Source organism: Berkeleyomyces rouxiae, assembly GCF_048999995.1.
Source record: "Berkeleyomyces rouxiae strain 22BRR77 chromosome Unknown BrBRR77_ptg000003l, whole genome shotgun sequence".
NCBI classification, from domain to species: Eukaryota; Fungi; Ascomycota; class Sordariomycetes; order Microascales; family Ceratocystidaceae; genus Berkeleyomyces; species Berkeleyomyces rouxiae.
Window position 1 is genome coordinate 3,510,728 of NW_027396493.1, and position 25,936 is coordinate 3,536,663.

General features: G+C 51.9%; 8 protein-coding genes across 8 annotated transcripts; 6 read left to right on the plus strand and 2 right to left on the minus strand.

The window, feature by feature from the left end:
• Window positions 1-137: 137 nt before the first annotated feature.
• BROUX77_004144 (uncharacterized protein) lies at window positions 138-3,620 on the plus strand (the record flags this gene model as incomplete). Its single annotated transcript, XM_073748874.1, has 1 exon — window positions 138-3,620. One exon carries the CDS (start codon window positions 138-140, stop codon window positions 3,618-3,620), a length of 3,483 nt encoding a protein of 1,160 aa, XP_073606569.1.
• A 576-nt stretch (window positions 3,621-4,196) lies between these two features.
• On the minus strand, window positions 4,197-6,662 carry BROUX77_004145 (uncharacterized protein; the record flags this gene model as incomplete). Its single annotated transcript, XM_073748875.1, has 6 exons — window positions 4,197-4,713; window positions 4,784-4,938; window positions 5,001-5,919; window positions 6,061-6,268; window positions 6,337-6,417; window positions 6,518-6,662. 6 exons carry the CDS (start codon window positions 6,660-6,662, stop codon window positions 4,197-4,199), a joined length of 2,025 nt encoding a protein of 674 aa, XP_073606570.1.
• Window positions 6,663-7,860: 1,198 nt separating this feature from the next.
• BROUX77_004146 (uncharacterized protein) lies at window positions 7,861-8,975 on the plus strand (the record flags this gene model as incomplete). Its single annotated transcript, XM_073748876.1, has 2 exons — window positions 7,861-8,020; window positions 8,089-8,975. 2 exons carry the CDS (start codon window positions 7,861-7,863, stop codon window positions 8,973-8,975), a joined length of 1,047 nt encoding a protein of 348 aa, XP_073606571.1.
• Window positions 8,976-9,368: 393 nt separating this feature from the next.
• BROUX77_004147 (uncharacterized protein) lies at window positions 9,369-10,643 on the minus strand (the record flags this gene model as incomplete). The annotated part of the gene is made up of 2 exons (XM_073748877.1): window positions 9,369-10,171; window positions 10,250-10,643. 2 exons carry the CDS (start codon window positions 10,641-10,643, stop codon window positions 9,369-9,371), a joined length of 1,197 nt encoding a protein of 398 aa, XP_073606572.1.
• A 6,786-nt stretch (window positions 10,644-17,429) lies between these two features.
• Window positions 17,430-18,107, plus strand: BROUX77_004148 (uncharacterized protein; the record flags this gene model as incomplete). Its single annotated transcript, XM_073748879.1, has 1 exon — window positions 17,430-18,107. One exon carries the CDS (start codon window positions 17,430-17,432, stop codon window positions 18,105-18,107), a length of 678 nt encoding a protein of 225 aa, XP_073606573.1.
• A 2,389-nt stretch (window positions 18,108-20,496) lies between these two features.
• Window positions 20,497-20,940, plus strand: BROUX77_004149 (uncharacterized protein; the record flags this gene model as incomplete). The annotated part of the gene is made up of 2 exons (XM_073748880.1): window positions 20,497-20,608; window positions 20,732-20,940. The coding sequence occupies 2 exons, from the start codon at window positions 20,497-20,499 to the stop codon at window positions 20,938-20,940; spliced, it is 321 nt and encodes a 106-aa protein (XP_073606574.1).
• Window positions 20,941-22,694: 1,754 nt separating this feature from the next.
• BROUX77_004150 (uncharacterized protein) lies at window positions 22,695-23,854 on the plus strand (the record flags this gene model as incomplete). The annotated part of the gene is made up of 2 exons (XM_073748881.1): window positions 22,695-22,765; window positions 22,921-23,854. 2 exons carry the CDS (start codon window positions 22,695-22,697, stop codon window positions 23,852-23,854), a joined length of 1,005 nt encoding a protein of 334 aa, XP_073606575.1.
• A 767-nt stretch (window positions 23,855-24,621) lies between these two features.
• BROUX77_004151 (uncharacterized protein) lies at window positions 24,622-25,578 on the plus strand (the record flags this gene model as incomplete). Its single annotated transcript, XM_073748882.1, has 2 exons — window positions 24,622-24,839; window positions 24,957-25,578. 2 exons carry the CDS (start codon window positions 24,622-24,624, stop codon window positions 25,576-25,578), a joined length of 840 nt encoding a protein of 279 aa, XP_073606576.1.
• Between the last annotated feature and the right edge of the window lie 358 nt (window positions 25,579-25,936).

Here is a 25,936-nt window from a genome sequence, read left to right on the forward strand (position 1 = left end):
CGTACATGAGGGAGGAGCACCCAGACATGGTCATGGTTGAGGTGGTACACGGAGGACACTCATACACCATCGTCAACCTCTACAACGCGGGGGCAGGTTCTTCCCGCACGGGCGAAGCGCTTCACCTTCTCACAAGGATGCAGCCGGGACCACGCTCGGTGATTACTGGGGATTTCAACCTACACCACAGTGCTTGGAACCCCCTTAGCGCCTCGGACGATCTGGATGCAGAGCTCCTGCTGTCATGGATGGAAGAGAGGGCACTGCTGCTCGGTAACGCTGATGGAGAACCCACCCACGAGTCAGGCAGCGTCATTGACCTGGCGATCTTCTCGGCGCCTTTGTTCGCGCTAGGCGCGACCGCCGAGCTCAGAGACGAGTACACCTGCGGGAGCGACCATTTCCCAATGACAATTACTCTGCCACTTGCCGACCAGCCGACGGCTGCAGCCCCTCCTGGGCGACTCGTCATGGACAAGATGGACAGGAAGAAGTTCACTGCAGCCTGCAAAGCGGGGGTGCCCTTGATGGACGCCCTAGTCGCAGGTATACGCAGGAGACCTTTGTCCCGGGCGGAAAAAACTCAACACGTGGATGACTTCGCACGGACTCTTCAGGAAGTCATTCTCGGAGCCCTCGACGCGTCGACACCCAGGTCGCTCGGCAAGGCCAAAAGTTTCCCCTGGTGGGACAAAGATTGCAGGGAGGCAAGCGCAGAACAGCAGTCAGCCAAGCACCGTGTCAACAACGCCGACTCAGAGACTGCGGAACGGGAGGCGAGAAAGGATCGCAGAGAAGCCAAGAAGCGGCTGGGCATGGTCCTCAAGAAAGCTGCGGGAAACTTCTACGACAACAGGGTCGCCAAGGCCACGCAAGCGCGAGACATTTTCCAGATTGTCAAGTGGAGAACTAAACCGCCCGCTCGACCATCGCCAGCGCTAGCGCCGGTAGAGGGTGCAGAAGCCACGGTGCAGGACACCACAGAGAAGATTGCACTTCTCCGCAGCGTGCATATGCCATCCTCTCGCCCGGGTGACTTGCCCCCTCCAGACTTGTCGCAAGCCCCAGTCGGGACCGAGCCGATCACGAAGCACGAGGTCAAAGCTGCTTTGTGGAAGCCTCAGAACACCGCGCCCGGTCTAGACAGCCTCTCCAACAACGCCCTGAAGCTAGCCTGGCCCGCTCTGGGGAAGCAGATCACTTATCTTTTCAAGGTCAGTTTTTCCTGGGGGCTCCACCCTTCCCCCTTCAAGCAAGCGAAGGTGATTGCCCTCGCCAAGCCAAACAAGAAGGACCGGTCGTCGCCGCGCTCCTACCGGCTCATCTCGCTGCTGCCAACTCTGGCCAAGTGCTTGGAAAGGATTGTTGCCCGCCGACTCTCGCTCTGGGCCCTAGAGAAGGGACACATTGGGGACAACTACGCTGGGGCGGTGCCTGGGCGTAGCGCCGAAGACATGTGTCTGAGTCTGGTTGAGTCTCTAGAGTACTACATGGACCGCCAGATGGAATCCTCAGTCTTGACGTTCGATGTCAAGGGAGCTTTTGATGCAGTGCAGCCGCACCGCATGGTACAACGTCTGGTCGATCTGGATTGCCCGGCCGAGACATGCCGATGGGTATCCTCGTTCCTCTCGGACCGCAAGGCCTCGTTGGTGCTCGATGGCGTTGACGATCTCCTTCAGCCCACAGGAGGGAGCCTACCCCAAGGCTCGCCAATTTCTCCCATCTTGTTCATGCTCTTCATGGCACCACTCTTCAGGATGGCCCTCCCGTGCTCCCTCCGCGGCTATGCGGACGACGGCTGCCTGGTCAGCTCAGGCTCGTCTCTGGCAGCCAACTGCTCGGTGCTGTCCCACACCCTCAACATTGTCAACAACTGGTGTGTGAGGAACGGCATGATGCTCGACCTTGCCAAGTCGGAACTCCTCCACGTGACGCGCAAGCGCCACGGCCAAAACCCGGGTCTTCTACTCCCCGATAGCGGCTCACTAGATGCCATAGACCCCAAGGATACCCTACGATGGCTCGGCGTGCGTTGGTCACGCAACCTGTCCTTCGTGCCGCACATCCGCGACGTCGCCCAGAGGACGGCACCCACCATACGCGGCATTCAGATTCTGTCTGGTTGCTGGAAGGGGGCCCCGGTGAAAGGCGCCCTCACGGCAGTCCGCTCTTGTGTGGTGAACAAGCTCGCCTACGCCGCCGCCGTCTGGTGGAACCACGGAGCCGGGACAACTAGCCAACCCCGTGGGCTGAAGCAGGCCGTGGCACTCCTGGATCGCACAGTCCGCCGAGGTCTGCGTGCGGCACTCCCGCTATATTGCACAACCCCATGCGCTATATACAACCTAGCGTCCGGTTTCCCGCCAATGAGTTTTGTCCTAGACAGCCGCCTTGGTTCGGCCGGACTTAGGGCCACTCTCGCGCAGCCAAACCACCCGCTCGGAACGACAGCCACAAACTGGGGTAGAATAGGGAGGCTCAAGATGCTGCTCCCGCACAGCCTGGCCACAAACTACCCGGCCCCCTTCACGGGCGCGCCTGCATCATCTCGCCCCCATTTACAGGGTGACAAGAAGGCTGCAGCTGCGGCGCACCTAGCCTTGGTACGCTCCTCTTCCCCCTCGGACCTCTGGATATACACAGACGGATCCAAGCTGGGAGAGGGCCGGGTCGGCGCTGGGTGGGCGATCATTCGGGACGAGACAGTCCTGGACACGGGCAACTGCCCGATTCCTTTCCACGCCGAGGTTCATGACGCCGAGGTGATGGCCATTGCCAGAGCCCTGGAAAAAGTAGACTCGTGGGTGAAACCACAGTGCCGCAAGGTCTGGGTCTGCTCCGACAACCTCGCCGCGGTGTACCGCCTCACGACATGGGGCGCGAAGCCCGGAACCTCCGAAGAGCTTCTCCGGAGGGCCCAAACGATTTGCGCCGACTGGATTGGCCAAAGCCCTGACCACCCAGGTCCTAGACCGTGGCCAGATGGTGCCCCCGCTGTGGAAGTGATTTGGGTCCCGGGACACTCCGACGTCTGGGGCAACGAGCTCGCGGACCGACAAGCCAAGATAGGCGCCGAGAGGGCCTACACGCCCGTAGGAATGTCCCTTTCCTGGGCCCGCAGCCATTTCCGCGCCCGCGTCACCACCGAGTTTCGCACCTGGTGGTCGAATGAAGGTTGTGCCAACAGACCTCACCTGAGCCGACCTCTCGAGGCTCCTAAGAAGGCCTGGAAAAACCTTCTTGACGACACTGAGCGCAAGCTCGCCCGCGCTGTCCTGACAGCACTTTCTGGTCACGGAGACTACGCAGACTACCACCGCCGTTTCAATCACTTGAACGCAGTGCTAACCTGCCCCCTCTGCGACGCTGAGACCACCCCGGAGCACATCTGGACCTGCCCCCGCAACCCTCAACGGATGGCTAAGGGCTTCTTCCAGAAGCTCATAGCCACCAAGAGTGGAGCCATCTGGCTGGCATCTAAAGCGGCCAAGAGTCCTCCGGTGCTTCTAGCACACCGCCGTGCGGTAACGGGAACGGACCCGCAGGAAGGGGACTCCCCAGTTCGCCCTCCGCCCGACCCTCCACCGCCTGGTCCGACCCTGCCCGGGGCAGCTTAGCATCTGGGGCCCAATCTTTTTTCGCGCAACCGCGCTGCCAACCCTCTGGCGTGAATACGCCGCCAACCCCCCTTTTTTTTTTCTTATTTTGCACAAATATTTTTATCACTACATCGGCGGTGAGGCCAGGACTCTGGGTCTTGTTTGGACCACGCGGACGAAGGACAGCCTCTGCGCTGGGCAGGTGGGAGACCTCCTGTCATTATACTTTGGATTGTGGGGTTTCTGTATGCATGGTTTTAGGTTTTGGTTTTTGCTTCTGTTATGTATTTTTCCTGGTACTAGAAATAGTCCCCTGTCGTATGCCGAGAATCCCTCGCGAGTAGACAGGTTAAATAAAGACTTTCATTTCATTTCTGATCAACAGACGTGTAATTTGTGAGACTAAGAGGATATATCAAAAGAAAAAAAAGACATAAAAAAAGGAGGAAGAGAACGACTGTACAGCCTGTTCTACAAATCACCCAACCCCGAAACAAATGCCAATGCCATGTTGCCCCGTCCCCCCATATCCCAATATCCAAGTCCGTACCCCTTCTTGCTTATTCTTCGCCATCTAGTGTCCCTCGTCGTACCTTACTCTAACCGCAAAAAGCGTTTCGAGTTCTCATACACCACCCATGTAATGCTAAGTGCCGGCGCCACCTTGAGTAGGTTCGGCGTCAAGCCCTTGTACAGTCCACGCACGCCCTCGTTCTGGAACGTCCGATGCGCCACGTCCCAGATTCCCGTGTACGTAGCACGGTGCATGTGTGTGCCCTGTGTCTGGAGGCGAGTGCGCAGTACGTTGAGAGGGTACACGACTGTTGCTCCAAAGGCGCCGGAGCTGGCGCCGATCATCCCGGTGACGATGTTTCCCGGCTCCACATCGTCTTCGGGTATGCCCTGCTGCTTGGAAACATAAGACTTGTACGTGTTTTTGAGAAGTTCAAATACACTCATGTCAATCGCGCTATAGGGAAACATGCCGACAAGGCCCATGGTCACACCACGGTAGGCCGACCGAACACCTCCCGTCTGGTACATGCGCTTCGCTGTAGCAATGATCAGTTCGTTGCCTCTCGGGCCACCCTTGACTGTTTCACACTGAAGACTTCAGAACATGAAAACGCAATTGTTAGCTAAGGATCGAGGTGTAGTGAATCAGGTGCGAGAGGGCCTACCGGAATTTGAGCGTGTCTAGTGGATACACACAAAACTGGGCCACGATGCCTGCAAAGCCTCCAGATGCAAATTTTGACCAGGAGGAAATGTTCTTGGTGTCGTTGTGACCTTCAAAATTGGCCATAGCCCGCTTAGCCGCTTCATAGGTTCCGAACTATCGCGGATTTGTTAGAATTGCCCTAAATCTCATTCACTATCACTAAAAAGAATTCTTACCTTGATTGCAGTTTCCGGCATGATTTTGAGCACGTTCAAGCCATTGCCGGCAAAGAAGCTGCGCATTCCGTTCTGCGACCAGATCTCACAAACCGCAGAGCGGATGGGGATCATGGAATTGGAAATGGCCTTGAGCGGTTTACCCGCCTTCAAGGCACCCATGACTGATTCTGAGCCCTGCGTAACGTTGGTGTTGACCAACAAAAAGACCTTGAGTCGATCAAGGGGCGCGGTGGCTGTCCGCGAGACTCCGCCGGCAATGGCGCCGGCTAGGAAGTATCCCGGGTCTGGGACAAAATCAGATATCTTGATGGGTGCTTCTCGAGTGACGATGGCTTTATCTGTGTAGTCGGCAGGTTCTTCTTCAGTTTGGTATAGGATCTCCTGCGGAAAGGGCTCAAGATATTCCTCTGTGAGAGCCACATTGCCACCTGATGAAGGCATTGCAATATCGCTTGAAGTGACAAGCTTCTGAGGCACGGCAGGAGCGATGATGGGTTCAGGACTATTTGGTGATTGTAAAAGCCCTGGTTTTCGACGCCCAGCTTTGTATGTGGTAGGACTTTGTGTCGATTCATCAGAGGAAGGCAGTGATATCCGGGCAAAAGTTGCGCTGTCTGTGGCGGTGGTTGTATTCGGGGCCGTACTACTCGGGTCGTCGGCTCGTTGGATAAAATCGGACTTTTGAGCCATTGCCTGTGACTTTTGTAACTTTTCTGCATCTCCTGGGGCTGCAATTCTAACTATAGCCCCGAATAGCATGTGCAATAATGAGTCCTTTTGTGACGTATGATGGAGAGTTTCGTCGCTGACGAGTGAATCTCCTTCCGCATTGATAGTCACAATCGATGACCAAAATGAGAGTACTGCGTGAAGCGAAGTCGAGTCGAGTGTAGGTGGCATGAATATCAAGTAGTCCCTTGTTGTGCGCATTAGCAATGGCTACTCACGAGGTTTATCGGATAAGCGAAGTTGCAAACACGCTCAACAGACAGCCCTGGGCATTTTCTTCCCGTTCACTCAGTTATAAGTACTGAGTTGAAGCGAAGGATGGACTCACCGCCACTCAAGATAGGTAATATACCCGTCACTATCCGTGTCAACATGCCTGAAGAAGTTATCGAGTCGGTTCTTTGGCGCAGTGATTCCAGCTCGTTCAAAGGCGCATTCCATCTGCGACTTGTCGACTCGACCGTCATTATCGATGTCTATTGACTGGAAGAGACTCCATAGTTGCGACTCGGCCTGGCGCACGAAGCTTTCGAACTCTGGAGAGGGAAGCGGCCGTTAGCAGGTCGAGCGCATATACTGAAACTGAGGAGGCATTCAGACTCACCGTGAAATTGTATCTTGCCGTCTCGGTCGGTGTCAGCTTTGTGGAGCATCTGCTTCAGCATGCTGTCGGCATTCTTCATAGCTGTATGGGTGAAAGAAATTTGAATCAGTCGTAGATTCTCGGGAAAACAACTAATTGGCTAATTGATAGTTGGGGTGAACTTGGGCGTGGAAGAACTCACGATGGCCGAGACTGTGCAGGCCTTGCTGCAAGCCATGAAGATCCAGCTCGCCTTTGCCGTGTACATCGAGGCGCGACCAAAGCTGCTTAGTTCTAGTGTCAAGCTGGTACAAGTGGCCAGGTTGTGCTGTGTTTGAAACAGCCATGGCGGCAAGTAAAGACGGACAACAAGCAAGCGATATATACCAAACTCCACAGCGAAGTACAGGTGGCGGACGGTGCGAGTGAATATGGAAGCGAACGTGAGACGGTGACTGGAGCCGAGAGAGAAATGCGCCACGGGTAGAGCAGAAGCGAGAAACCGGGGTGCGGTGGGTTAGCTGTTTGTATCGCGCATGTGGACGAGCTGCGAGATCGTGAGATGGGCGAAAAGGGAAAGGTAGTAGAATGAAGAAAAATTATGAAAGAAAATATAAAAGAAAATGCGAAAGACGATAGCGACACTTAACGTTGTCTGATATCTCTAGGAGGAAAAAGGTATGGCTCAAAACATGTAGCCTCTCAGTCACGACGACATCGGGGCTTGCTCTGATGCAACAGTTTCCACAAATAGAAGCGGCTAGACGTCAAAGTCTAAATGTGGCGTAGAGTGAGGTTCGCGATGCAGAGGTCGGTGCTTTTACTTGGTAGAGGGGTCGAGCTGTCGTCCAAGCTAGGAAAAGCAGAAGCTCAACTAGCCTTGTGCCAGTAGTGCGCGAGAAAGAAGTCTCTTAATCTTGAGCCTATGAGCATGCCGGCTATTTGATAAGGGGCAGCGCTTTTATGGGCCATCCGAACATCCGGCTGAAAACCGACATCAGAAGAGCTGTAAAACGTGGAGTTTTGGATTCCACGGCCCCTGATTGGCCATCTTAGACGTACTACCCGCAGCCACTGAGAAAGCCAGATAGTGTGGCGTACTCTGATGTCATAGCGCCACATCCAGGATAACTAATCTAATCTCTTATCGAGCATCAGCCTTGCAGCCATCCGAACATTATTAGCAGCTCGAGGGTTAAGGAACCCCATGAGCCCGCCTGCTGTAGTGTGACGACATTGAAGGTCTTGTCCTATCAAACAAAGAACCATTGCCTTCTTTTGGGCGTGCTAGATATCCCGCATTCTCCACATCTGTTTCCTGATTCCCCCTCACAATACTTACGCCACGACTCGGTGCCACGACACGACTGCTTGCTGCTTTGATACGATCTTTACACCGCTGACCAACTCTCGACAATCTCTTCTCTTAAGCACCTGCCGCATAAACAAATGCCCAGAGATCTCAAGGCACTACAGTATTTGGCTACCTTTTTATCCATTCTCTAATCCCGCGTATTCGCTCGTTCGCCCCTTTCGTTGTTCACAATGTCCGCCAATTACTGGGAGTCGACGCACCGGCACCACTGGAACTTCACCAAAGATCAGTTGGCGACAATGCGCCAGAGATTGGAAGAGCAGAATCAGGATCTAGTACACATGTACCCTCTTCAACAACAACGCCATTTGTATATATACTTCAATACCCGTAAGGCCCCCCAGGTAACCCCGTGATAGCGCCCTTTTCGCCAATTTACTGACACTCCTCTCCTGCAGAGATCAACCGACTCAGCAAGCGTCTGGCTATCCGCCAACAAGCTATCTCGACTGCACAAGTATATCTCAAGCGTTACTACACACGCGTCGAAATCCGCCGTACAAACCCCTACCTTGTTGTCGCCGCCGCCGTCTACCTCGCCTGCAAGATCGAAGAATGCCCACAACACATACGCTTCATCGTTAGCGAAGCCAAGTCGCTTTGGCAGGATGTTGTCACTATAGACACAGGCCGTTTAGGGGAGTGTGAGTTCGCTTTAATATCAGAAATGAACTCGCATATGATCGTACACCAACCATACCGTACCCTTCAAGCTCTCCAAGCCGACTTGACTCTAACCCAAGACGATGTGGCACTGGCCTGGTCACTAATAAACGACTCGTACATGACCGACTTGCCCCTATTGGTCGACCCGCATATCATTGCTCTCACGGCCATCATGCTATCGCTGGTCCTGCGTCCAAGTCCGCCCAGTCATGGGCCCGGCCAACAACAGCCTTTGTCGATGTCTCAAGTCAATATGTCAAACATGGCACATATCTCGTCAGCAATTGCCTACGCCCAAGCCAGCTCCCAGGCCCATGTAGCTCAAGCAAAAGCTCAGGTCCAGGCTCAGGCGCAAGCCCAGAATCTCGGTCAATCCAGTCTCAATTCGGCCGGGGGTGGCGCTGGAAGCTCAGCAGACACGTTGCCCAAGAAGAACATGCGCTTTACGCGTGTACAGCAATACACAGTCTGGCTAGCCGAGAGTAATGTCGACATCCGCTCCATCGTTGACTGTACACAAGAAATGGTGTACTTCTATGAGATGCAGGAGCAGTACAACGACAAGCTGACCAAAGAGCAGATCAACCGGTTCATCAAGGCCCGTGGCTTGGACAAGTAAGATAGTTACCAGTCCTTTAGCTAGTGAGCGTCTTATCGGCTGCCCAAGCATAAATTCAACGTTAGCCGTTTTGGAGTGTCTCACAACGGGCTTGTCTTTGGTGTAACCATGACACCTCTTTCCTCTTCCTTATGTACAACGATGTTTCTTTGCTTTGTCTTCAGCGTCTTTTTTGTTGTGTACGAGTACTACTTTTAGCTTTTGGATGTGATTGATTTTGTGGCAGCGGCATATCTTGGGGGCTCACTTCTTCTTTCATATGTGAGTAATATATTGCATTAGTATATTGCCTTTTTTTACATGTTCATTCATTCATCAAACATAAGCCTCCTCTCTTCGTGCCCTATTATCTCCTTTTCTTCTTTTGATTATTTTGTACATGGCAAGTCTTTCCTAATGGCCCCAAAACTGTACCATCTTGTTGGCAATCTCAGCACCCTTGGTGATGGCAATGGCGTGGTCGCCCTTCATCACCACAGTCTCCATGGCATCTTCGCCGAGAGTCTTCTTTGCGTCAGCCAACATCTCATTCCTGTCTACAATGTCGTCGTCATCAGCCAGCACCACCAGTATCCGACCACCAGGAAGTCCAGGCACTGTCGTATCCGCCCTTCTAGTTTCCAATACCGAACGCAAGTCATACCATGAACCGCCAGGCTTGCCCTGGTTGCACACAGGTGCCTTGCGTAGAGTGCCGAGATATGCCGGTAGGTAGCCCTCATGGCTAGCAAGCTGGTGCCAGATAGTGTCACCGACTTGACGGCGCGAGTCGTTGGCCGATGACAGCACAACGCGGTCAAAGTCGGGAGTAGCAGATTGCGCCAGCATGGGGCGGTCCTGTCCACTCGCCGGTAGCTTGTGGTCCCAGGGGGTCAGAATTTTCCGCATCATCCAGCGGATCAGACCTTCAGGAAGCACGCCCTCGGCCAGGCACAAACGATCAAAAAATCCAAAGTGCGACGGTCGTACGAGACCACCCGGGGAAAGCAGCACAAGTGACTTAAGCAAGCGAGGATAGTACCGCGCAAAGGCAACGGCAAGAGCACCGCCAAGACTGTATCCGGCGAGATGAAAGGCTTCGGTGCCGGTCCAGGCGAGATCGGAGGAGGCGAGGACCAAGAGGATCTGTGAGATGTATAGACGAGCATCGTAGGGCAAGTCGGAAGGGGCATCTGAGTAGCCGCGGCCAAAGAGGTCTGCTATTATTAGCATACATACATGGAAGACAGGGGATGTCAACACAAAAGGAGAAGATAGTTGCCAGAAAGACTCACCAAAGATCATGACACGGCAGCCCTTGGCCACCAATGCCTCAGCCAAGTCTTGCAGCGCCAGGGCCGGCGTGCCAATACCATGCAGCAGCAAGACTTTCTCCCCGGTCTCAGGACCCCACTCATAGACGTTTACAGCGCCATACGGCGTCTGCACCAAACGGCCTCCGGGGAAGACATCGGCGGGGTAGGCATGAACAGCGCGTTGGGCATCGGTCAGCTGGGCATCTTCGGCAGCGGCACGGCACGGAGCCTTGAACGGTGGCGGGGTATCGGGAGACGGCGTAAAGGTAATGGCGGGACGGGCATAGAGATAGGTCGAGACCGTGGCAACGGCCAGGGCCACGGGCAGCTGGAGAGCCCGGATGTTGGCGGGGGAAAAGACGGCGTGAGACATTGTTCGGGCGGCTCTCGGGGGTGGGGTGGTTTGGGGAGGGGTACTTTTCAGGGGGGAAGCACCGGGGCTAGACGGAAAAGATGTGAGGGAAGCAGCCCAAGACCTAACTCAAGGCAGGGAGAAAAAAAAAGTGAGAAAAGCGGGAAGCACCAAGACAATGAGAGGGGCAAGAGCTATAATGTCGTGATATAGCACGGAGGAGAGGAGGGATTACACTGTTAATAATAGCAGATGTGTAAGTACATATGTGTGTACTTTTGTAGCTTCAGTGCCACTACAGGTAGAACGGAGAAAATCTATCAACAATGGACTGGCATGGATCAAAAATAGTAGAATTATTTCGCCATACTTCCCCTCCAATTTATTCCGCTGCTTTACTCTTATCTTGCCGTCCACCGTCTATTTGGGCCTTGGTAAATGCAAGGCTAAGGCGGATGGCACTTGTATAGATGAGGCTGGGATGGGATGGCACAGATGAGGCTGGGCAAGGCTGGGGCCTTTGGTTTTCACGTTTGTAAAGCATTGGTGGGTGGGGGTCACTCGGGCCGAGCTACTCTGTGCCATATGTGCCATGTGTGCCATATGTGCCATATCGACCAACCATGTGTGCTATACGTGCTACGGTATGTGAGTGCTATATGCGCAGTGTGTGCTATTGGTACAGTGGTACACACCGTTGCTCTTTACACCAGATTGCCCAACTACCCTTTTCTTTAGCGCTCTTTCCAGCACATCCAACACCTGACAGCCTGTCATGGCCGGTTCTCCCTTTCCTGCAGCCCAACACTTGTCTTGGCACGTATGACAACCCTTAACCCTTAATCCGCTTTCGCATCCTGAGCCGCACAAGCGGCCACGCCGAATCGATCACAAGATCCGATCCAATGGTGTTTCTGGCTCCGATATTGAGTGTGACTTTGCCCCTTGTATCGTCAACTGAGGCCCTCGAAATCTTCTAACTCCCACCTCGACGACTTCTTCCGGGGGGTCAGACTATAGAGGATTTTTCGCGCGCTTTTCCCTCTTCTCTCTCCCTCTCTGTCTCCTGCCATGGATTTCCTGCTTTGACACTTTGACAACAGAGCCCCTCGTGTCTCTCGCGTATCCTTTCTTATGCTTATGTTTACCCATTGCTTGACAACCAAGCTTCTGACTGGGTGAGAGCAGATCCGGGCGAGGCTATGAAAAGACTTCCATCTGTAGGGCTTTGCTACTTTACTTGTACATACATGTGAGTGAGTACCTGTGTACGTACACAAGCAAGCACACAGAAGAACCCGACGACATAACACAACGATGTGTCAGAGTAAGTAAGCTACCGCTGTGCCAAAGAGACGACCGTTCATTTGGGCTTGCTTACTTAGTGAGGCTTCTATCTTCCATGATGTACGCTGAGCTTTACTTGAGCCTCCTTGCGTATGCTAACTGGGTAACTTTGGCCTCATTGCAGCGGATTCCCACAGCGATAGTCTGACACAATGGACTTGAACAACTGGCCCGTAGGAATATACAAGCATGTACAACTACTTGCTTATCCTTGCCCGGATCCCCCATTCTAATGGCTACACTCTGGAACAACAACGCGCACGTACTCATGCATGCACTTGGCTTCCAGAGCTTCAGATGAAGGCCTAACCCAACAATTGGAGCGCTCCAAGGTGCCTAGAAAACAAGCGGTGTGAAGTTCGTGTCAAACTTGAAACTTGGTCGTGGGTGTGTGAAGTAAACAGGGAGAGGGAACTTTGAACGGGACTTGGGCAAAGCCAACTTCAGACAGTGTTTATGTGAGTGTGTGTATAGTACAGCCGGAAGAATAGCACAACAGCAGAAACTGGAGACCGTCATTATCACTGCCACTCAGAAAGAAAAATGCAAATTTAGCCGCCTCGGAATCCTAGTCTTCTTCTTGTCGTCAATAGCCTTCGCTGTTTTATATCCCTTCAGTTAACTAGTTGCGAAAATTGAGCATTCTCATCAAACCAAGGGATATTCATTAGTTCCTTGGCGGTTACATGTTCTTCGAGAATACTGCGAAAAAGTTTGCGTCTTTGACAAAAGTTTCCTAAAGTTGGACCAGCCTAGTAATAACTTGCCTTGTTACTGGCTATGAATAAATACATTCAGAAGGGTCGGCCCAGGCACTAGCACCGCCTGTGCTGTAGAAGATGGCCTCGGGTGTGATTTTTGATAGGAAGCACATACGAACAGTACGAAGTATCATATTGAAATAGTTATAGTTAACGTTGGTATCTTGCTAATAGACAGGTGAAGCTTCACCATGACTACTACCTAGACTTGTACCTGTCAATATTTTGTGCAACACAAGTCTACAATGAAGAAACAAAGAAACACAATCACATCAGCGTACAGCCAACTACAACTATGTATGGTTGCTTCACGTGTAATGGGGTGGACCAGCCCACACATCCGGCTCTTTGCTTACTCATGGGCTTCTGCCGAGACAAAACAAGGACAACATCAAGATGGAAGGTAGGCAGGCCGCCACGTTCGTGAGGTTGCCGGGTGACTTAAGGAGCTCTTGGTTAAATCTGAAGATTCGATTGTGCCCTAGCTGCTTTATTACTGGAGTGAATTCCAAGCTTCAAGGAGACGCATAACTAACTACGTAGATGCTACGAGCGAGTTATTTACCACGCTTTCATTCAGCAAATAGTTGGAGCTATGTGCCATGTATGATATGATATGTAGTTATACCTACATAATACATGGGGGAAGTCCAATATTCCATCGATTTGTATGTATCCCCCCTATATACTAGTAATGCTTAATACTCCCACAGGGGCCTCCGGCTGATGCGGCCTGTATGCTTTATTTGCCGAGACCTCGAGCACCATGTAATACAAATAAAGCTTTTCGAGTCAGTCAGGTCACACGTGCCCACTGATTGTCAAGATTGCGCTCGATTCACTTTATATTGTGCCAATGTCTTCAAGATCCCGCTGTGGGCAATGGTGGTACCGGTACTAGAAACCGGGAGTGCTGTGAGAACTTCAAGTCTATAGTTATACTGTCTGTCTGTCTGTCTGTACATATCTGCCATCATTTCGTGCCGGCAATAGCGCCGGTTCCATTCCAAATACCACACATTTAGAGGCCTGTTCAAACTGTCAACAGACCAATTCCCCAAGTGCACCAAGACGGCATTGCATGTATTCTTGGGTTGCAAGGATGCCAGGTGGATGGATTTCTGCATACATTTTTTCTTAACTGCAGCCAATACAGATGCAAGCAGCAGCACGTTATCTCCCCGGTGGGAACTCTGAACTTGGACAGGCCAAACACCCGATGCCTCCGGCCACGGCTCAAGGAAAGCTGAGACATTTTGACTTCAACTCTGATCCCGTGATCACATGAATGACGACGACATCACAAAGAATGGAAACGATGGAGGACTCGCCAAGGGATTAAAGAGAAACTCTGTGGGAATTGTGCAAGGAACGCCCGCCCCACGAGGCCTCAACCCGGAGCAGAGCAGCCGGTTTCCGATGGTCTCTGGCTAGGTCGTGGGTTATGGTAACCCTAATTATCGGCGGGCACCCTAGCAGAATTTATATTTACAGCGGTGCTCTTAATTTTGCGCTTTGATGCCCAACATTTGCACATATGCGCATGTACATGTGAAGGATCAATGAATTCAGGAGGCATGAGGCCAACTCCAAGGGATGAAACAACACCACAAGGATCTGAGGCAGCAGATGGATGTGAACTTGTGTGATGGTACTTGCATAGTGGTGATTTCCTGCTTCCACAAATAAATCTCGATTGCTGCGGGGGCTCCGTGACGAGATGGGATGTGAAGTTTATTCGGAACCGCAGCTGTACTTGCTTACTTGTGATGTCTGCAAGTACAAGTGTAGTGTACATATGTATGTACGTACCCTCGACATGTGTAATTCTCCGGTCGAGCAATGGCTATAAGATTACAGCACACATTGTAGATTGGCCTGGTTTTGAGACCAGCGAAGCGCCCTGCTTTTTTTTTAAAAAAAAAAATAAATAAAAAAAGTTCATTATTCGCATGAAAGACGCTCTAATTGCCATGGCCTGTATTTTGGTATTCAGTCAATCACCTTGCGCAAAAGTGACAGCCGCCACAGCGATATGTTGGCGCGTTGTTGAACGAAAGAAAAAAAAGGCCCTGCGACGAACAAGTGGGTAAAACAATTCTTGCACCAAACCCAACCCACATACCCTAAAACTCGCCTGTTCTTGGTCTGGTACCAGCATCTCTGTGGATTGGTGAATGAAACCTCGGGTTTCTGAGCTATCACGTCGTTCTCGATGATTTAATATCTCATGGTTTGTGGGGTGACTTTGGACTCGAAGAAGCTGTCACCCGCACGAGACTCTGGACAGTGGTGCTGGAAATTCCGTTGCGGTTTATTTTTTCTACTTCTTTCTTTTTTGAGACCCCATCTGCAGCAGTAACAGCATCATCATCATCACCGTCATCCATCGACGCTGTCACTGTAGGTTTTGGAGGTCTTCTGGAAAGCATCTGCTTTGCTTTTTCTTCCTCCCTGGTTCCGTGATCGAAATATCGTCATGGTGTGGTGTCCACTATGGACACACCCCTGTCTTTGCTCACAGCCACTGGAGCAGGAGCTAGGGATATTCTATGCACCCTCCACAGGCCCAATGGGGTGATAACAGCGCTAGCGGTGGACTAAGCCGTTTGCGGTCTAGCGTCTTTGTCACACAGCCAATCAACGTGCAGTGGCAAACCGTCCCCCCCACTTTCGCTCCCCCAGCGTGGCTAAAAAGTCTCACTGCCTGATTCGTCACTTGTCGCTGCCCCGCTCGTGGGATCATAGCGCACGCAAAAAGGCTTTACGAGAACAGGGTTCAAGGCTCAGGGGCTGTAAATCCAGCCAACAAGTCCCAGCCAGCTCCAGCCAACGAGCTTGCGCTCTCTGTTTCGGTACGAGGCAAGTAGTGCTTGGGGCGGGCGTTTATGATGACTTGTAGCACCTACCGAGTGCTTTGGGCCAAGACGCTCAATAGGTTGGGGGAATCGCCATGTACAACAGAGGGGTTGGGGCACAGGTACAGAAGGCGCTGCGCTAAAGAGCCCGCTAGTGGAGGCCTGATGAGGGAAGCAGGTCCAAATATCAGCGCTACAGGTCTTCAGAGAAACAAAGTCTCCCCCCCCCCCCGCCCGCCGCTGCCGTCCTTTGTGCTCTGGCTGCCCCTTTGCGCGTGACCAAGAGAGCTGGCACTTGTACCATTGCCAGTAATTGTGCTTGCTGGCCTTCATTGTGCCTGAGCTGAAGAGGCAAAAGAGCAAGAGCCCAAGGAGTCAAGAAGTCTAGTCTGCAATTAGTCCATCTCAGGGCCAATCAGCGGCATAAGCAACAACAATGATCTGTTAGCGCGCCGTCTGATGTGATATACACATGAGCTTGGGGGAACCACTCGTCCAGGCAGCGAGCGCACTGGCAAGATTTGTCCGGACTCGCGTTGTATTGGAGGAAAAGACAGGACAGACAGAAATGTGTAGATTCAATGCGTTTCACCTCAGTGCTGCTTTCAGACCATGACGTACCCCTGTGCTGCCGCTGGCTACTCTGCTCCATCCCATTTCGCTGAGGTCAAATGGGCGATGAGAGATGCGCAGGGAAGCTAGTCTGCACAGCCAATCTGGCCCCCGCTAATGGTACAAATATGTAGTATCACAGGTACTGGTACAGGCACCGGTACTGGTTCAAGCACAGAAGGGGTAAAGAACAGGTACAGAACAGGTACCAGTACATGCGGTACATGCTAGTGCTAGCACGCATGCACAGGCAAAAGCAGAAAGAGAGGGTTGCTTAGCCATTAGTCTGCAGACGCTTCCGGACGTGGCTCTGCCCTGCCTTGGTTAGTGTATTCGTACTTTTGACCCGGATAATGGGCCTGGGTGTGGCCTTTGTCAGTCTATTTTCTCACCTACCAAGGCCCAGATACCATGCCCTACTGCCATGGGTCCCAGGATTGGTCCCAGGATTGGTCCCAGGATTGGTATTGGTCCGGCCCTGAACCTAAACTCCCGGACTCGTCGTTTTTAGGAGTGTTTTTTTTTTATCTGCACCCTCTCTATCCTGTCAAGTTCTGGGTTCTTTCTTTGTCTCCATGCATATGCACAAGTGTAGTACTTGTACTCTTTGTATTGACGTGCCTGTACAAGCAAGTACCTCTGCCTCTCCTTCTGACGCTGGTTCCCATTGAATACTTATACAAGCATACCACCTGGTCCAGCCCTGAAAACCAACCTGTGCCCACTCTCCTTCCACCCCGTCTTATTCCTCTTGTTCTCTTATTCCCTTCCACATCGTTTCTGCCACTGATTATCTTGATCATTTCCCCCTTCCTGCTTTTATTCCTCACTTTATCCTTATCCGCTGCAATATCCCCCCACCTCCGCCACACAAACTATCCACGCAATTTTTTTTTCTTCCCTCTTCCAGTTCTGAGTCTGAATTTCTTCAACCTTTACGAGCCACCATCGTCGCTTCGAATTTTGACATTCTCTTTCTGATAATCTTGCATTTCTTTTCGTTTATTTCGATTTGCTCTCTCAAAATACCAATTTTCTTTTCTCTCATCTTTCGTTTGCACTCGGAGTTTTGGTCTCCTGTTTCTCTGTCTGCATTCTTTTGACGATATCCTCGAATCTCGTGATCCGCCAACCAGCACTCTTGGCCCTCTCTTCGCCTTTTGTCGACAACGCCTTCTATACGCCGTATTCTGTTATACCACACCCGCACATAAACAAACACACACATCATGTCTACGTACGGCTACTACTCCACCGTCCCTACTCCCGTTGCTCCCGTCCCGCACCAGCAGCACTCTCACCACGGCCGCAACCGCCGGGCCCAGAGACTAGCCCAGTCCACCGTTGCCAAGGGCCAGATGCGCAATGCCCGTGCAGTGAAAGATCTGAATGACAGCATGGCGCTGATGAACTTCCGCTCCCGATTTGAGGCCACACGCTCATTCGACTTGGAAGATGACATGGAGTTTTGCCCCAATCTACTAAGCGAGAACGATGTGAGTTGGCCTTCGTCGCCCTACTCTTCGCGGACCGCCTCCCCCACTGACCGTTTATCCGCTTCTCCCGTGCAGTTGATTTCCATCCACAGCGCCTCGTCAGAGCACTCTTCACTAGCCAGCAACTCACCTGAGGCTTCGCCTACCCAGCTGCCGCAGTCGGTTGCTACTCCCTTTTCCCTGAACTCTTCTTCGTCGGCTTCGTCTCCGCCCACCTACATGGCGCCGGCCTTTAGCTCAGCTCAGGCAGCTGGTCTCAAGCTGCATCAGCCGGCTGCTACCCGTGCCCGCAACCCTATTCCCATTATCAACCCTGCTACTGGTACTGCCATGCACGCTGCTGCTAGCGTTAGCCCTCCTCCCTCTGTGTCTCCCGGCCGCATGCACAGCTCCATCAGCCGCCGGTGGTAAGTCGAGACTAGCCGCCTTACATGCGCTGAGTGGCTTGGCCTTTGGCTTCTCGCTAGACCTCATCAGAATGCCACTGCTGGGGCCTGGCCAGATCAATGCCCACCCTCCGTGTCTTTGAGAGGCTTTTCTTGCCTTGCCGGTCGATGGTTGGTGTTGAACGCTGTGCAATCTGTCCACGCTTGTTGTTCTTCCCTACTTCCCTTCATGCTGCCGATGATGGTGAAAGTGTAAACAATATCCCATTGTCATGATTGGTCTCCCTTCTTGGTCTAGTTTGTGCAGCGTGGCCTCGTTTACCATGTCTTATTAGACAGGGCAACATGACACATGGGCCACGCTGGAACAAGAAAAAGGATTCAAACAATGGCCATGCATACTCATACTGGCTGCACCACACCATCACCTGCATCGGGTAAGACTGGGCTGAATTGGCGAATCAACTGCAACATCCAAACGGCTTATTCCAACAAATTCGGGGTTTCTGCAAGGTTGGTTTATCATTCATTCAGTTGAAAGAAGACCGAGATTTACACGACAAGTTCAAGAACAACAAGACGAAGCATGATAGCGCGAGGAGGCGCTGACGACTCTTGAATGAGTGTGGGAATCTTTTTTTCTTTTCTTTGTGTTAATTTTTTATTTGGCCAACGAGCATGGGACTGCACGAGCTACCCACTGCACTCACGCGTCGACTTTGCTCTTTTCCCTTTGTTTTTCTCTTCTCCTGCTGCTTGATGTCAGCTGGATGTGTACAAACAAGTTTTTTTATTCTTTCGTTTCTCCCACCTCGAGCTCCGGACGTCCTCGCCAACGAGCCAACTGTTTTCTGCGACAACCTCTTTGCACCAAGTCGCACGCTTATTCTTTGGCCCCTCGCCGCTATCCTCTTGCCTTGTTTTTTTTAATTGTTTGAGCGACGATTTCTTCCTGTTATTCATTACCTCTCGTTCTTTTTTTGTCTTATCTTGCTCTTCATTTCCTTTGTTACTCTCACGGATGATATACCACTGGTGTTTTTTTGTTTCCTATCTTGGCGGTTACACTTTTGCACTACAACTTTGTCAGCACCAACTCTTTATACCTTTTTTTGAAAAACGGACTTTCTGGAATTGGCTCTTTGGGTTTAGCGCGTGGCTTCTTTTTTTTTTTTTTTTTACCTCTTTTTCTTTATCCGGTCTTCTATGAGCGGAAGGGTTCCGGCTGTTTCTTCCATCTCTTTGCGGCGTTTCGACATACGTCTTCCTGGCTTCACGACTTTGACTTGGCGTTTTTCTCTTTCTGCTTTTTCATTGCTTGTTTCTCCTTTCACTATCCTCGAAACCCTTTTTTGTCTTGGCGGTTCTTGCATATCGATTTTGCGCTGTTTTTCATCATACCTGGGGGGAAACTGTACGGCCATATCTTTTTGATCTCTTTGTTCTGGGGTTTTTGGGGGATTTGTTAATTTTTATTGCCTCGCTTTAGGTGTCTTGCATGCATGGGGGACTAGGTTTGTTCTGGCTTTTGTCTTGGGTTCATGGTTTATAGGACTTGTCCCTCCTATACAGTGGAGTTTTGTGGCCTTGCCAGGCCGTTGTGTAATCGCTTATCCTGTGTTTATTTTTCTGGCGCTTGGTTATCATTTCATGGTTCATCCAGTGATTGCACCACAATATCATGACCACTGCTCAACAACCCTCAACAATGTCTTTGTGCGTGTCTCCGCTGTGCAATAAGTATCATTCCCTTCAAGTGATCTTGGGTATTTTGTGTCTGGCCTAATGCTTTCTTTAATCTTGTGGCTGCTTTAATATCGCCGACTAAAGTATGTGAATCACGTATTTGGCCAGGGAACCGGTGCCCAACGGCACAAAGCCTTTGGGTATCTTCACATTTCTGTACGTGTTTCTTGGGCCATGGTACATGACCTGTTGGAGTTTTATTTTTCCTCCAATCGACATGCCGCCCAGCTCTTCTAAAGCCGTGCTGGGGGCGTTTTTGGGGGAGACCATGTGCTGGTGTCAGCTCTGGGCGAGAAAAGACCGGTTCTGGGTAAGCAGGCTAATCAACTAACACCTAGTGCAGCGGCTCATTCAACAAAGGGCGAAGAACAAAATCGACCAGATGCGGTGGCGAATGATGACAGCTTGGGTGTTCGTTATTGGTGAGGGGAAAATACGCCGGGACGGCCAGGTGTGCTTGGCTCATGTGATGAAGATGGAGATGGGGATGGGGGTGATGGGGGGACAGAGCTGTATATAAAATCCGGAGACATGTCGAGAAGAGAATGACTCGTTTTTGGTTTTTCTTTCTTTCTGTGCGGTAGCCACTCCTCTCTCTGCTTCATCTACGATTCCTTGCCCATACTCTTTCTGGTTTCTTGTACTTCTGCTTCGTCTACCTGCACGCCATGTCTGCCCGCGTCGTTCTCAATCTTTCTAGAACCGCCGCCCCGCGTCGGCTCGCCTTGACTACGCGGGCCATCAGCAATTGTGCTGCAAGCCAGGCCCAACACCATAGCGGTACGTCTCCACAAACACATCACGGCTTTCGACCCCTCCCTCCACAAACGTTCTCTCCCCCCTCTCCCCCGCCGCCGTGTCTAATTTTTATGGCCCCTTGCTAATCCGTATGCTATATGCAAGGCCCTGAAGACACCCTGCTCGGCGGCGAACAATCCAGATCCAGGGCCACTGCATCTCATGCACAGGAACAGGCAAAAAAGGAGGATATGCCCAGAAACATGGCGTCACAGCTGTTTGCAGACAAGTCCACTGCCGGCTCAGCAGCTTCTCCACAGGAGCGCAATGCGGGCAGCAAGTCGCGGCATGCAGAGATATACCAGTCTGCGTGAGAGATGTTCGTTTCTTATTTTCTCTCTTTTTTTTTTCTGGGGAAATGCCCTCCTTATGATTGTAGTCTTGTCTGTTTTCGGGTTCTGGAATGTGATCTTGTCTGGTGACTCGTGCCCTAGGTTTATCTAATTCGAGTTCGTCTTGTCCCGCTTTCAAACGTGCTTGTGCCCCTGGAGCTGCTCCAGACAAAGTTAGTCGCTACCCCACGTTTGGAGTCGTGGACTTGGGGTAGTGTTTTTCATTCCATTTTTTTTTATTATTATTATTATTACGTTTTACGTCTGTCTGTGGGTCACGTGGGCCCGACCCTATTGGATCGTTAGACGTCGAGGCACCCTAGGGTCCTCGAAAATCCCTCCAAGATTAAGGTCCAGAAAACAAAGGAAAAGTTATGTGGTACATCTACCCCGGGAAAAGAGGAAAAACCGGTCGGAACTGGGGAGCGGAAGGGGACTCGAGCAGCGCTATCCTGGCTGAGCTTTCTCTCCTACCGTCCGCCAAAACAAGGCTACAGGCTACAGGCTACGGGCAAATATTTTCATATATGTCGGAATATTACACCATGGCTGCAAGGCAGATTTACAGGGTTGAGGTCACGTGACCACCTTCCAGTGCCAACCCTGGTGCTACCCCATTTTGTGCCTGTACATAGCTATCACGATGGATGGAATGAGGCTGGAGAAGGAGAAGAATAGAAGAACCACGACTGAACCAATTGACTCCTTGACCATTATCTTGCACCTAGCACCGTACGACGTATATTCCGTATTTTGCCACGCAAGTAGGACAGGAGCCAACCCACAATATATAACTTCATATGTTACATTAATCGGAGTCTCCCAGCTCGAAAGTGTTGATATTGTCAGCATGCCAACCCTACAAATAGAAGCATCTTAGGGTTGTGCTCCTCTGACTACATCGGAATTGCCTTCAACTCGTTCACGTTCTAACATCACAAATCGCCACAAGAGGAACGCTATTGTAAAAGTTCCCAACCTAGTGGAAGCTGAACGACAAAAGGCCGTACTTCTCCTTTTCTTGCTCGGACTAGACTCTGCTTCTAGCACAAGACATCAATGGACTGCTGGGCATAAAAGGGCTGCTCTCTCCCTCTCTTCCATAGCATCTAGAATAGAAGGCATCGATCATCGTTCGCCTTTCTTCCCCTTCATTGAATACATTCTCTTTCATTGAACTCTTTGAACTTGTGACGTTCCGGATACTTCTCCGTACAGGACAACAGTGAGTCCTCCTATTAAACACTGATAGAAAGAGACCGTAGAGACTAATTCGGATTATCCTTGTGACGATAGGCACATCTTGGCACAGAATTTACCACAAGGAGGACACATGGAGACTGTGATAGTTGAAAATAAAACTTGGACCAGATTTAAGTTTATTCTTTTACGTCTACCTACTGTTATTTCACAGCAATACGACGGTAAAAATTGGACCAGGATTGTTTCATCTCATTTCATTTCATATATTTTACATCATTCGGAGTGTTCGTCAAACACTCATAAGATGACCAGGTCCTGGCAACCTGGCAGCGGCATAACCGGCTGCCGGGATCCTCCGATTCGGACTGCCTTGGTGACCGTAGTCTCCCAGCTCCGAAGAAATCTTAGACGCCGACTCGGGATTCCCCATGGTGATAAGCACCTGACCAGATTTGATTTGATTTTTTTCTTTTACGTCTACCTACTGTTATTTCGCAGCAATACGACGGCATATTCCAGACGGAAGCAGTCGGATGATGTCATCTTCTAAACTACTCCCGGGCGGTCAGCGATTGCAGGTGCGCATAGACTTCAAGCATCTCCTGTGACTTTTTAGCGTCCGGCATTGAAGCCAGGAGGACTCTCTGTCCAAGCACCTGACCAAGATTGTTTCGAACAGTACTTATAGTGAATTAAAATAAAACACTCAAACAATGAGTTATTAGCGTAATTGGTGTAGTGGTAACATTATTCCGGCAGGACCCTGTCCACGGGCAACTGCCCTGCCCCGTTCCGCGCCGAAGTCCATGACGCCGAGGTGCTGGCCATCGCCAAGGCCCTGGCAGAGGTCGACTCATGGGAGAAGCCACAGTGCCGCAAGGTCTGGATCTGCTCCGACAATCTCGCCGCAGTGAACCGGCTCACGTCTCGCTACGCCAAGCCGGGCACCTCCGAGCAGTATCTGAGGCGCGCCCAGATGATCTGCGCAAGCTGGATCAGACCGCACCCAGAGCGGCCACGACCAAGGCCCTGGCCCGACGGCCCACCCGAGGTAGAGGCTATTTGGGTCCCGGGCCACTCCGACATCGCGGGCAATGAGCTCGCAGATGGGCAAGCAAAGCTAGGGGCCAGGACAAACACCTGGCTGGACGGCATGTCGCTCTCCTGGGCCCGCCACTATTTCCGCTCCCGTCTCGACTCTGCTTTCCGCGCCTGGTGGGCAGAGGAGGGACGCGCCATCAGACCCCATCTGCACCGCCCAGTTGAACCCCCCAAGAAGGCTTGGTCAAGTCTCCTTGACGAGACCGATCGCAAGCTCGCCCGCGCAGTGCTGACTGCTCTGTCCGGCCATGGCGACTTTGCGGCCTACCATCGCCGCTTCGAACATGTGGACGCCGTGCTCTCCTGCCCCCTTTGCGGATCGGAGACCGCCCCAGAACATGTTTGGGTCTGCCCCCGGAACCCACAGCGGGTGTCCCGCAGCTTCTTCCAGAAGTTGATAGGCACCAAGCGCGGGGCCACCTGGCTGGCCGCCAAGGCAGCTAAAGCACCCACTGTGCTGCTCGCCCACCGCCGTGCGAGGACTGAGGTGCATCCACAGGCCGCCGACCCTCCCGCTCGCTCCCCGTCGAGCCTACCACCGCCCGCCCCTCCACCTCCCAGTGCGGGGGCTCCCCCGGGCCTCTCGGCTTAGCGCGCGCGCTGCCACTCTCGTCTGTTTGCTCGTTCTCCCTTTCTCTCTCTACTTCTTGTCTTTCCTTTGTTACTTTTCTTTTGTCATGTTCTATCTTTCTTTTGGGTTTGGTCTTCTACAGGGTAAAGGCCGAGGCTTGGGGTCTTGTTTGGGGCCTTACAAGCGAAGGACAGCCATTGCGCTGGGCGGTCGGGGGACCCTCCGTCATTATACTTCGTGCTGTGGGGATTTTCTGTATGCATGATTCTGGGTTTTTGGTTCTTTAGCTTCTGTATGTATTTCTTGGTACTAGTTTTAGTCCCCTGTCGTATGTCGAGAATACCTCGCGAGTAGACAGGTAAAATAAAGACAATCAAATCAAGGTAACATTATTCGTTGCCATGCGGTAGTGATTCGATTAGCCCTGGGTTCGATTCCCAGATTACGCAGTCCTTCTTTTGCCAGTCGCTCTCAACCACTGCCAGCTGCCAACAGCTGCTCACACCTGGAGCTTCGACGCCTAGATTGCCAGTGAACCTCAAACCTCCCAGACTACATTTACATTGCACAACCAAGATGGGAGACATGTGGAAGAATCTCGGACCGTACTTTCCTCAAGTATTCCAGATCATCGGCAACAACTGACGCCCCGACGTAGCTTTCCTGTGTCTCCCAGCACACAAAATTTGCATTTTAGCTTCTCCCCTATCTTTTTCTATCCCTATCCTTTTATTTACATCCCCAAGCCGGTGGCCACCACGTCTCCCAGTCTCCGTTCCTTTTCTACCATGTCTACCGCCAGCCATCTCTTCATACTCGCCGACCACATCAAGCTTGCGTTGCTTGAGCGCCAGCGCGCCTCGTCTGCTCTGGCCGCCGGGACGAGTCTGGGTGCTGACGCCGACAGCCAGGATGGCCACATTGTGCGGTCGCTGGAGCAGCTGAGTGAGGGAATTGCGGCGCTCCGCGCTGAAGAGGAGCGGCTTCGGGCTGGGGGCAATGAAGAGTGAGTAGCATTTTCATGCTCTAGTGGCCCACCGCCGTTTTATGACTTGTCTTGATGGGAGGATCGATGGCTGGAACACTGCCTTTTCTTTTTGCTAATGCCAAAGATTTGATTTAGTGCCGCGGACGAAATCGACGACTCGCTACCCTCCCTTTCCAAGCAACTCGATAGCCTGACATCGCAATTCCACCGATTCACCGCCCCAGACCCCGGCTCGGGACCAGCGGGGCTCTCCTCTCCTTCACCCACCGACTCACTTGGCCGCTCATCGCCCTTGGCCGGCGCAGGCACCAGCGACAGCATATCCCGAACCGTGCGCTTCCGCGACTCTGACGGCGTAGCAGCAGACTCCGACATTGAAGCGCAGCAGCTGTTTGGCGCGCGGTACACGGACGCCGAGGACAGCGCGGGATACCGTGATGAGGCGGCGGACATGTCCAACGAGCAGGTGCATGTGTTCCACAATCGCATCATGGACGAGCAGGATGAACACCTGGACCGACTTGGCGAGTCGATTAGTCGCCAGCGCGAGCTGAGCATGCGCATTGGCGACGAGCTGGATGCTCATGTCAACATGCTCGAGGATACAGAAGGTGTGGTCGACCGACATCAGAGCCGACTGGACCGTGCGCGGCGGTCGTTGAACCGTATTGCTGAGGGGGAGAGCGACAGTCGTGGCATGATGACGATTGTCATTTTGATCATAATCTTGCTTCTGCTGATTGCTATCCTCAAGTAGTCGGCAGTCTATTTGTTCGTGTAGATCTGATTTCGTGGAGCTATGGCGGGCGTCTTGTTTTACATTGTATTGTGATGGGGTGTTTTGGTGTCTTGTCTTTTGGGTGCCATGCGCATATCTATATTTCCCTTTGCCCCCGGCAGCATGTTTGGGTATCTTCTTAAGGGTGTTTTGGAGTTTTTGTCACAAAGTATAAATGACCTGATTTTTGTTGACGGTTATGAGTGGGTTCTATTCGTTATTGACTATTGCTACTAAGACTCACAAAACCTCCGTTTCGATGCTGGAAAGTATATTGGGCGCTAGCTTATGATCACCAACCTTGCTTGCAATAACTGCACAAATGCCCATGTAACAA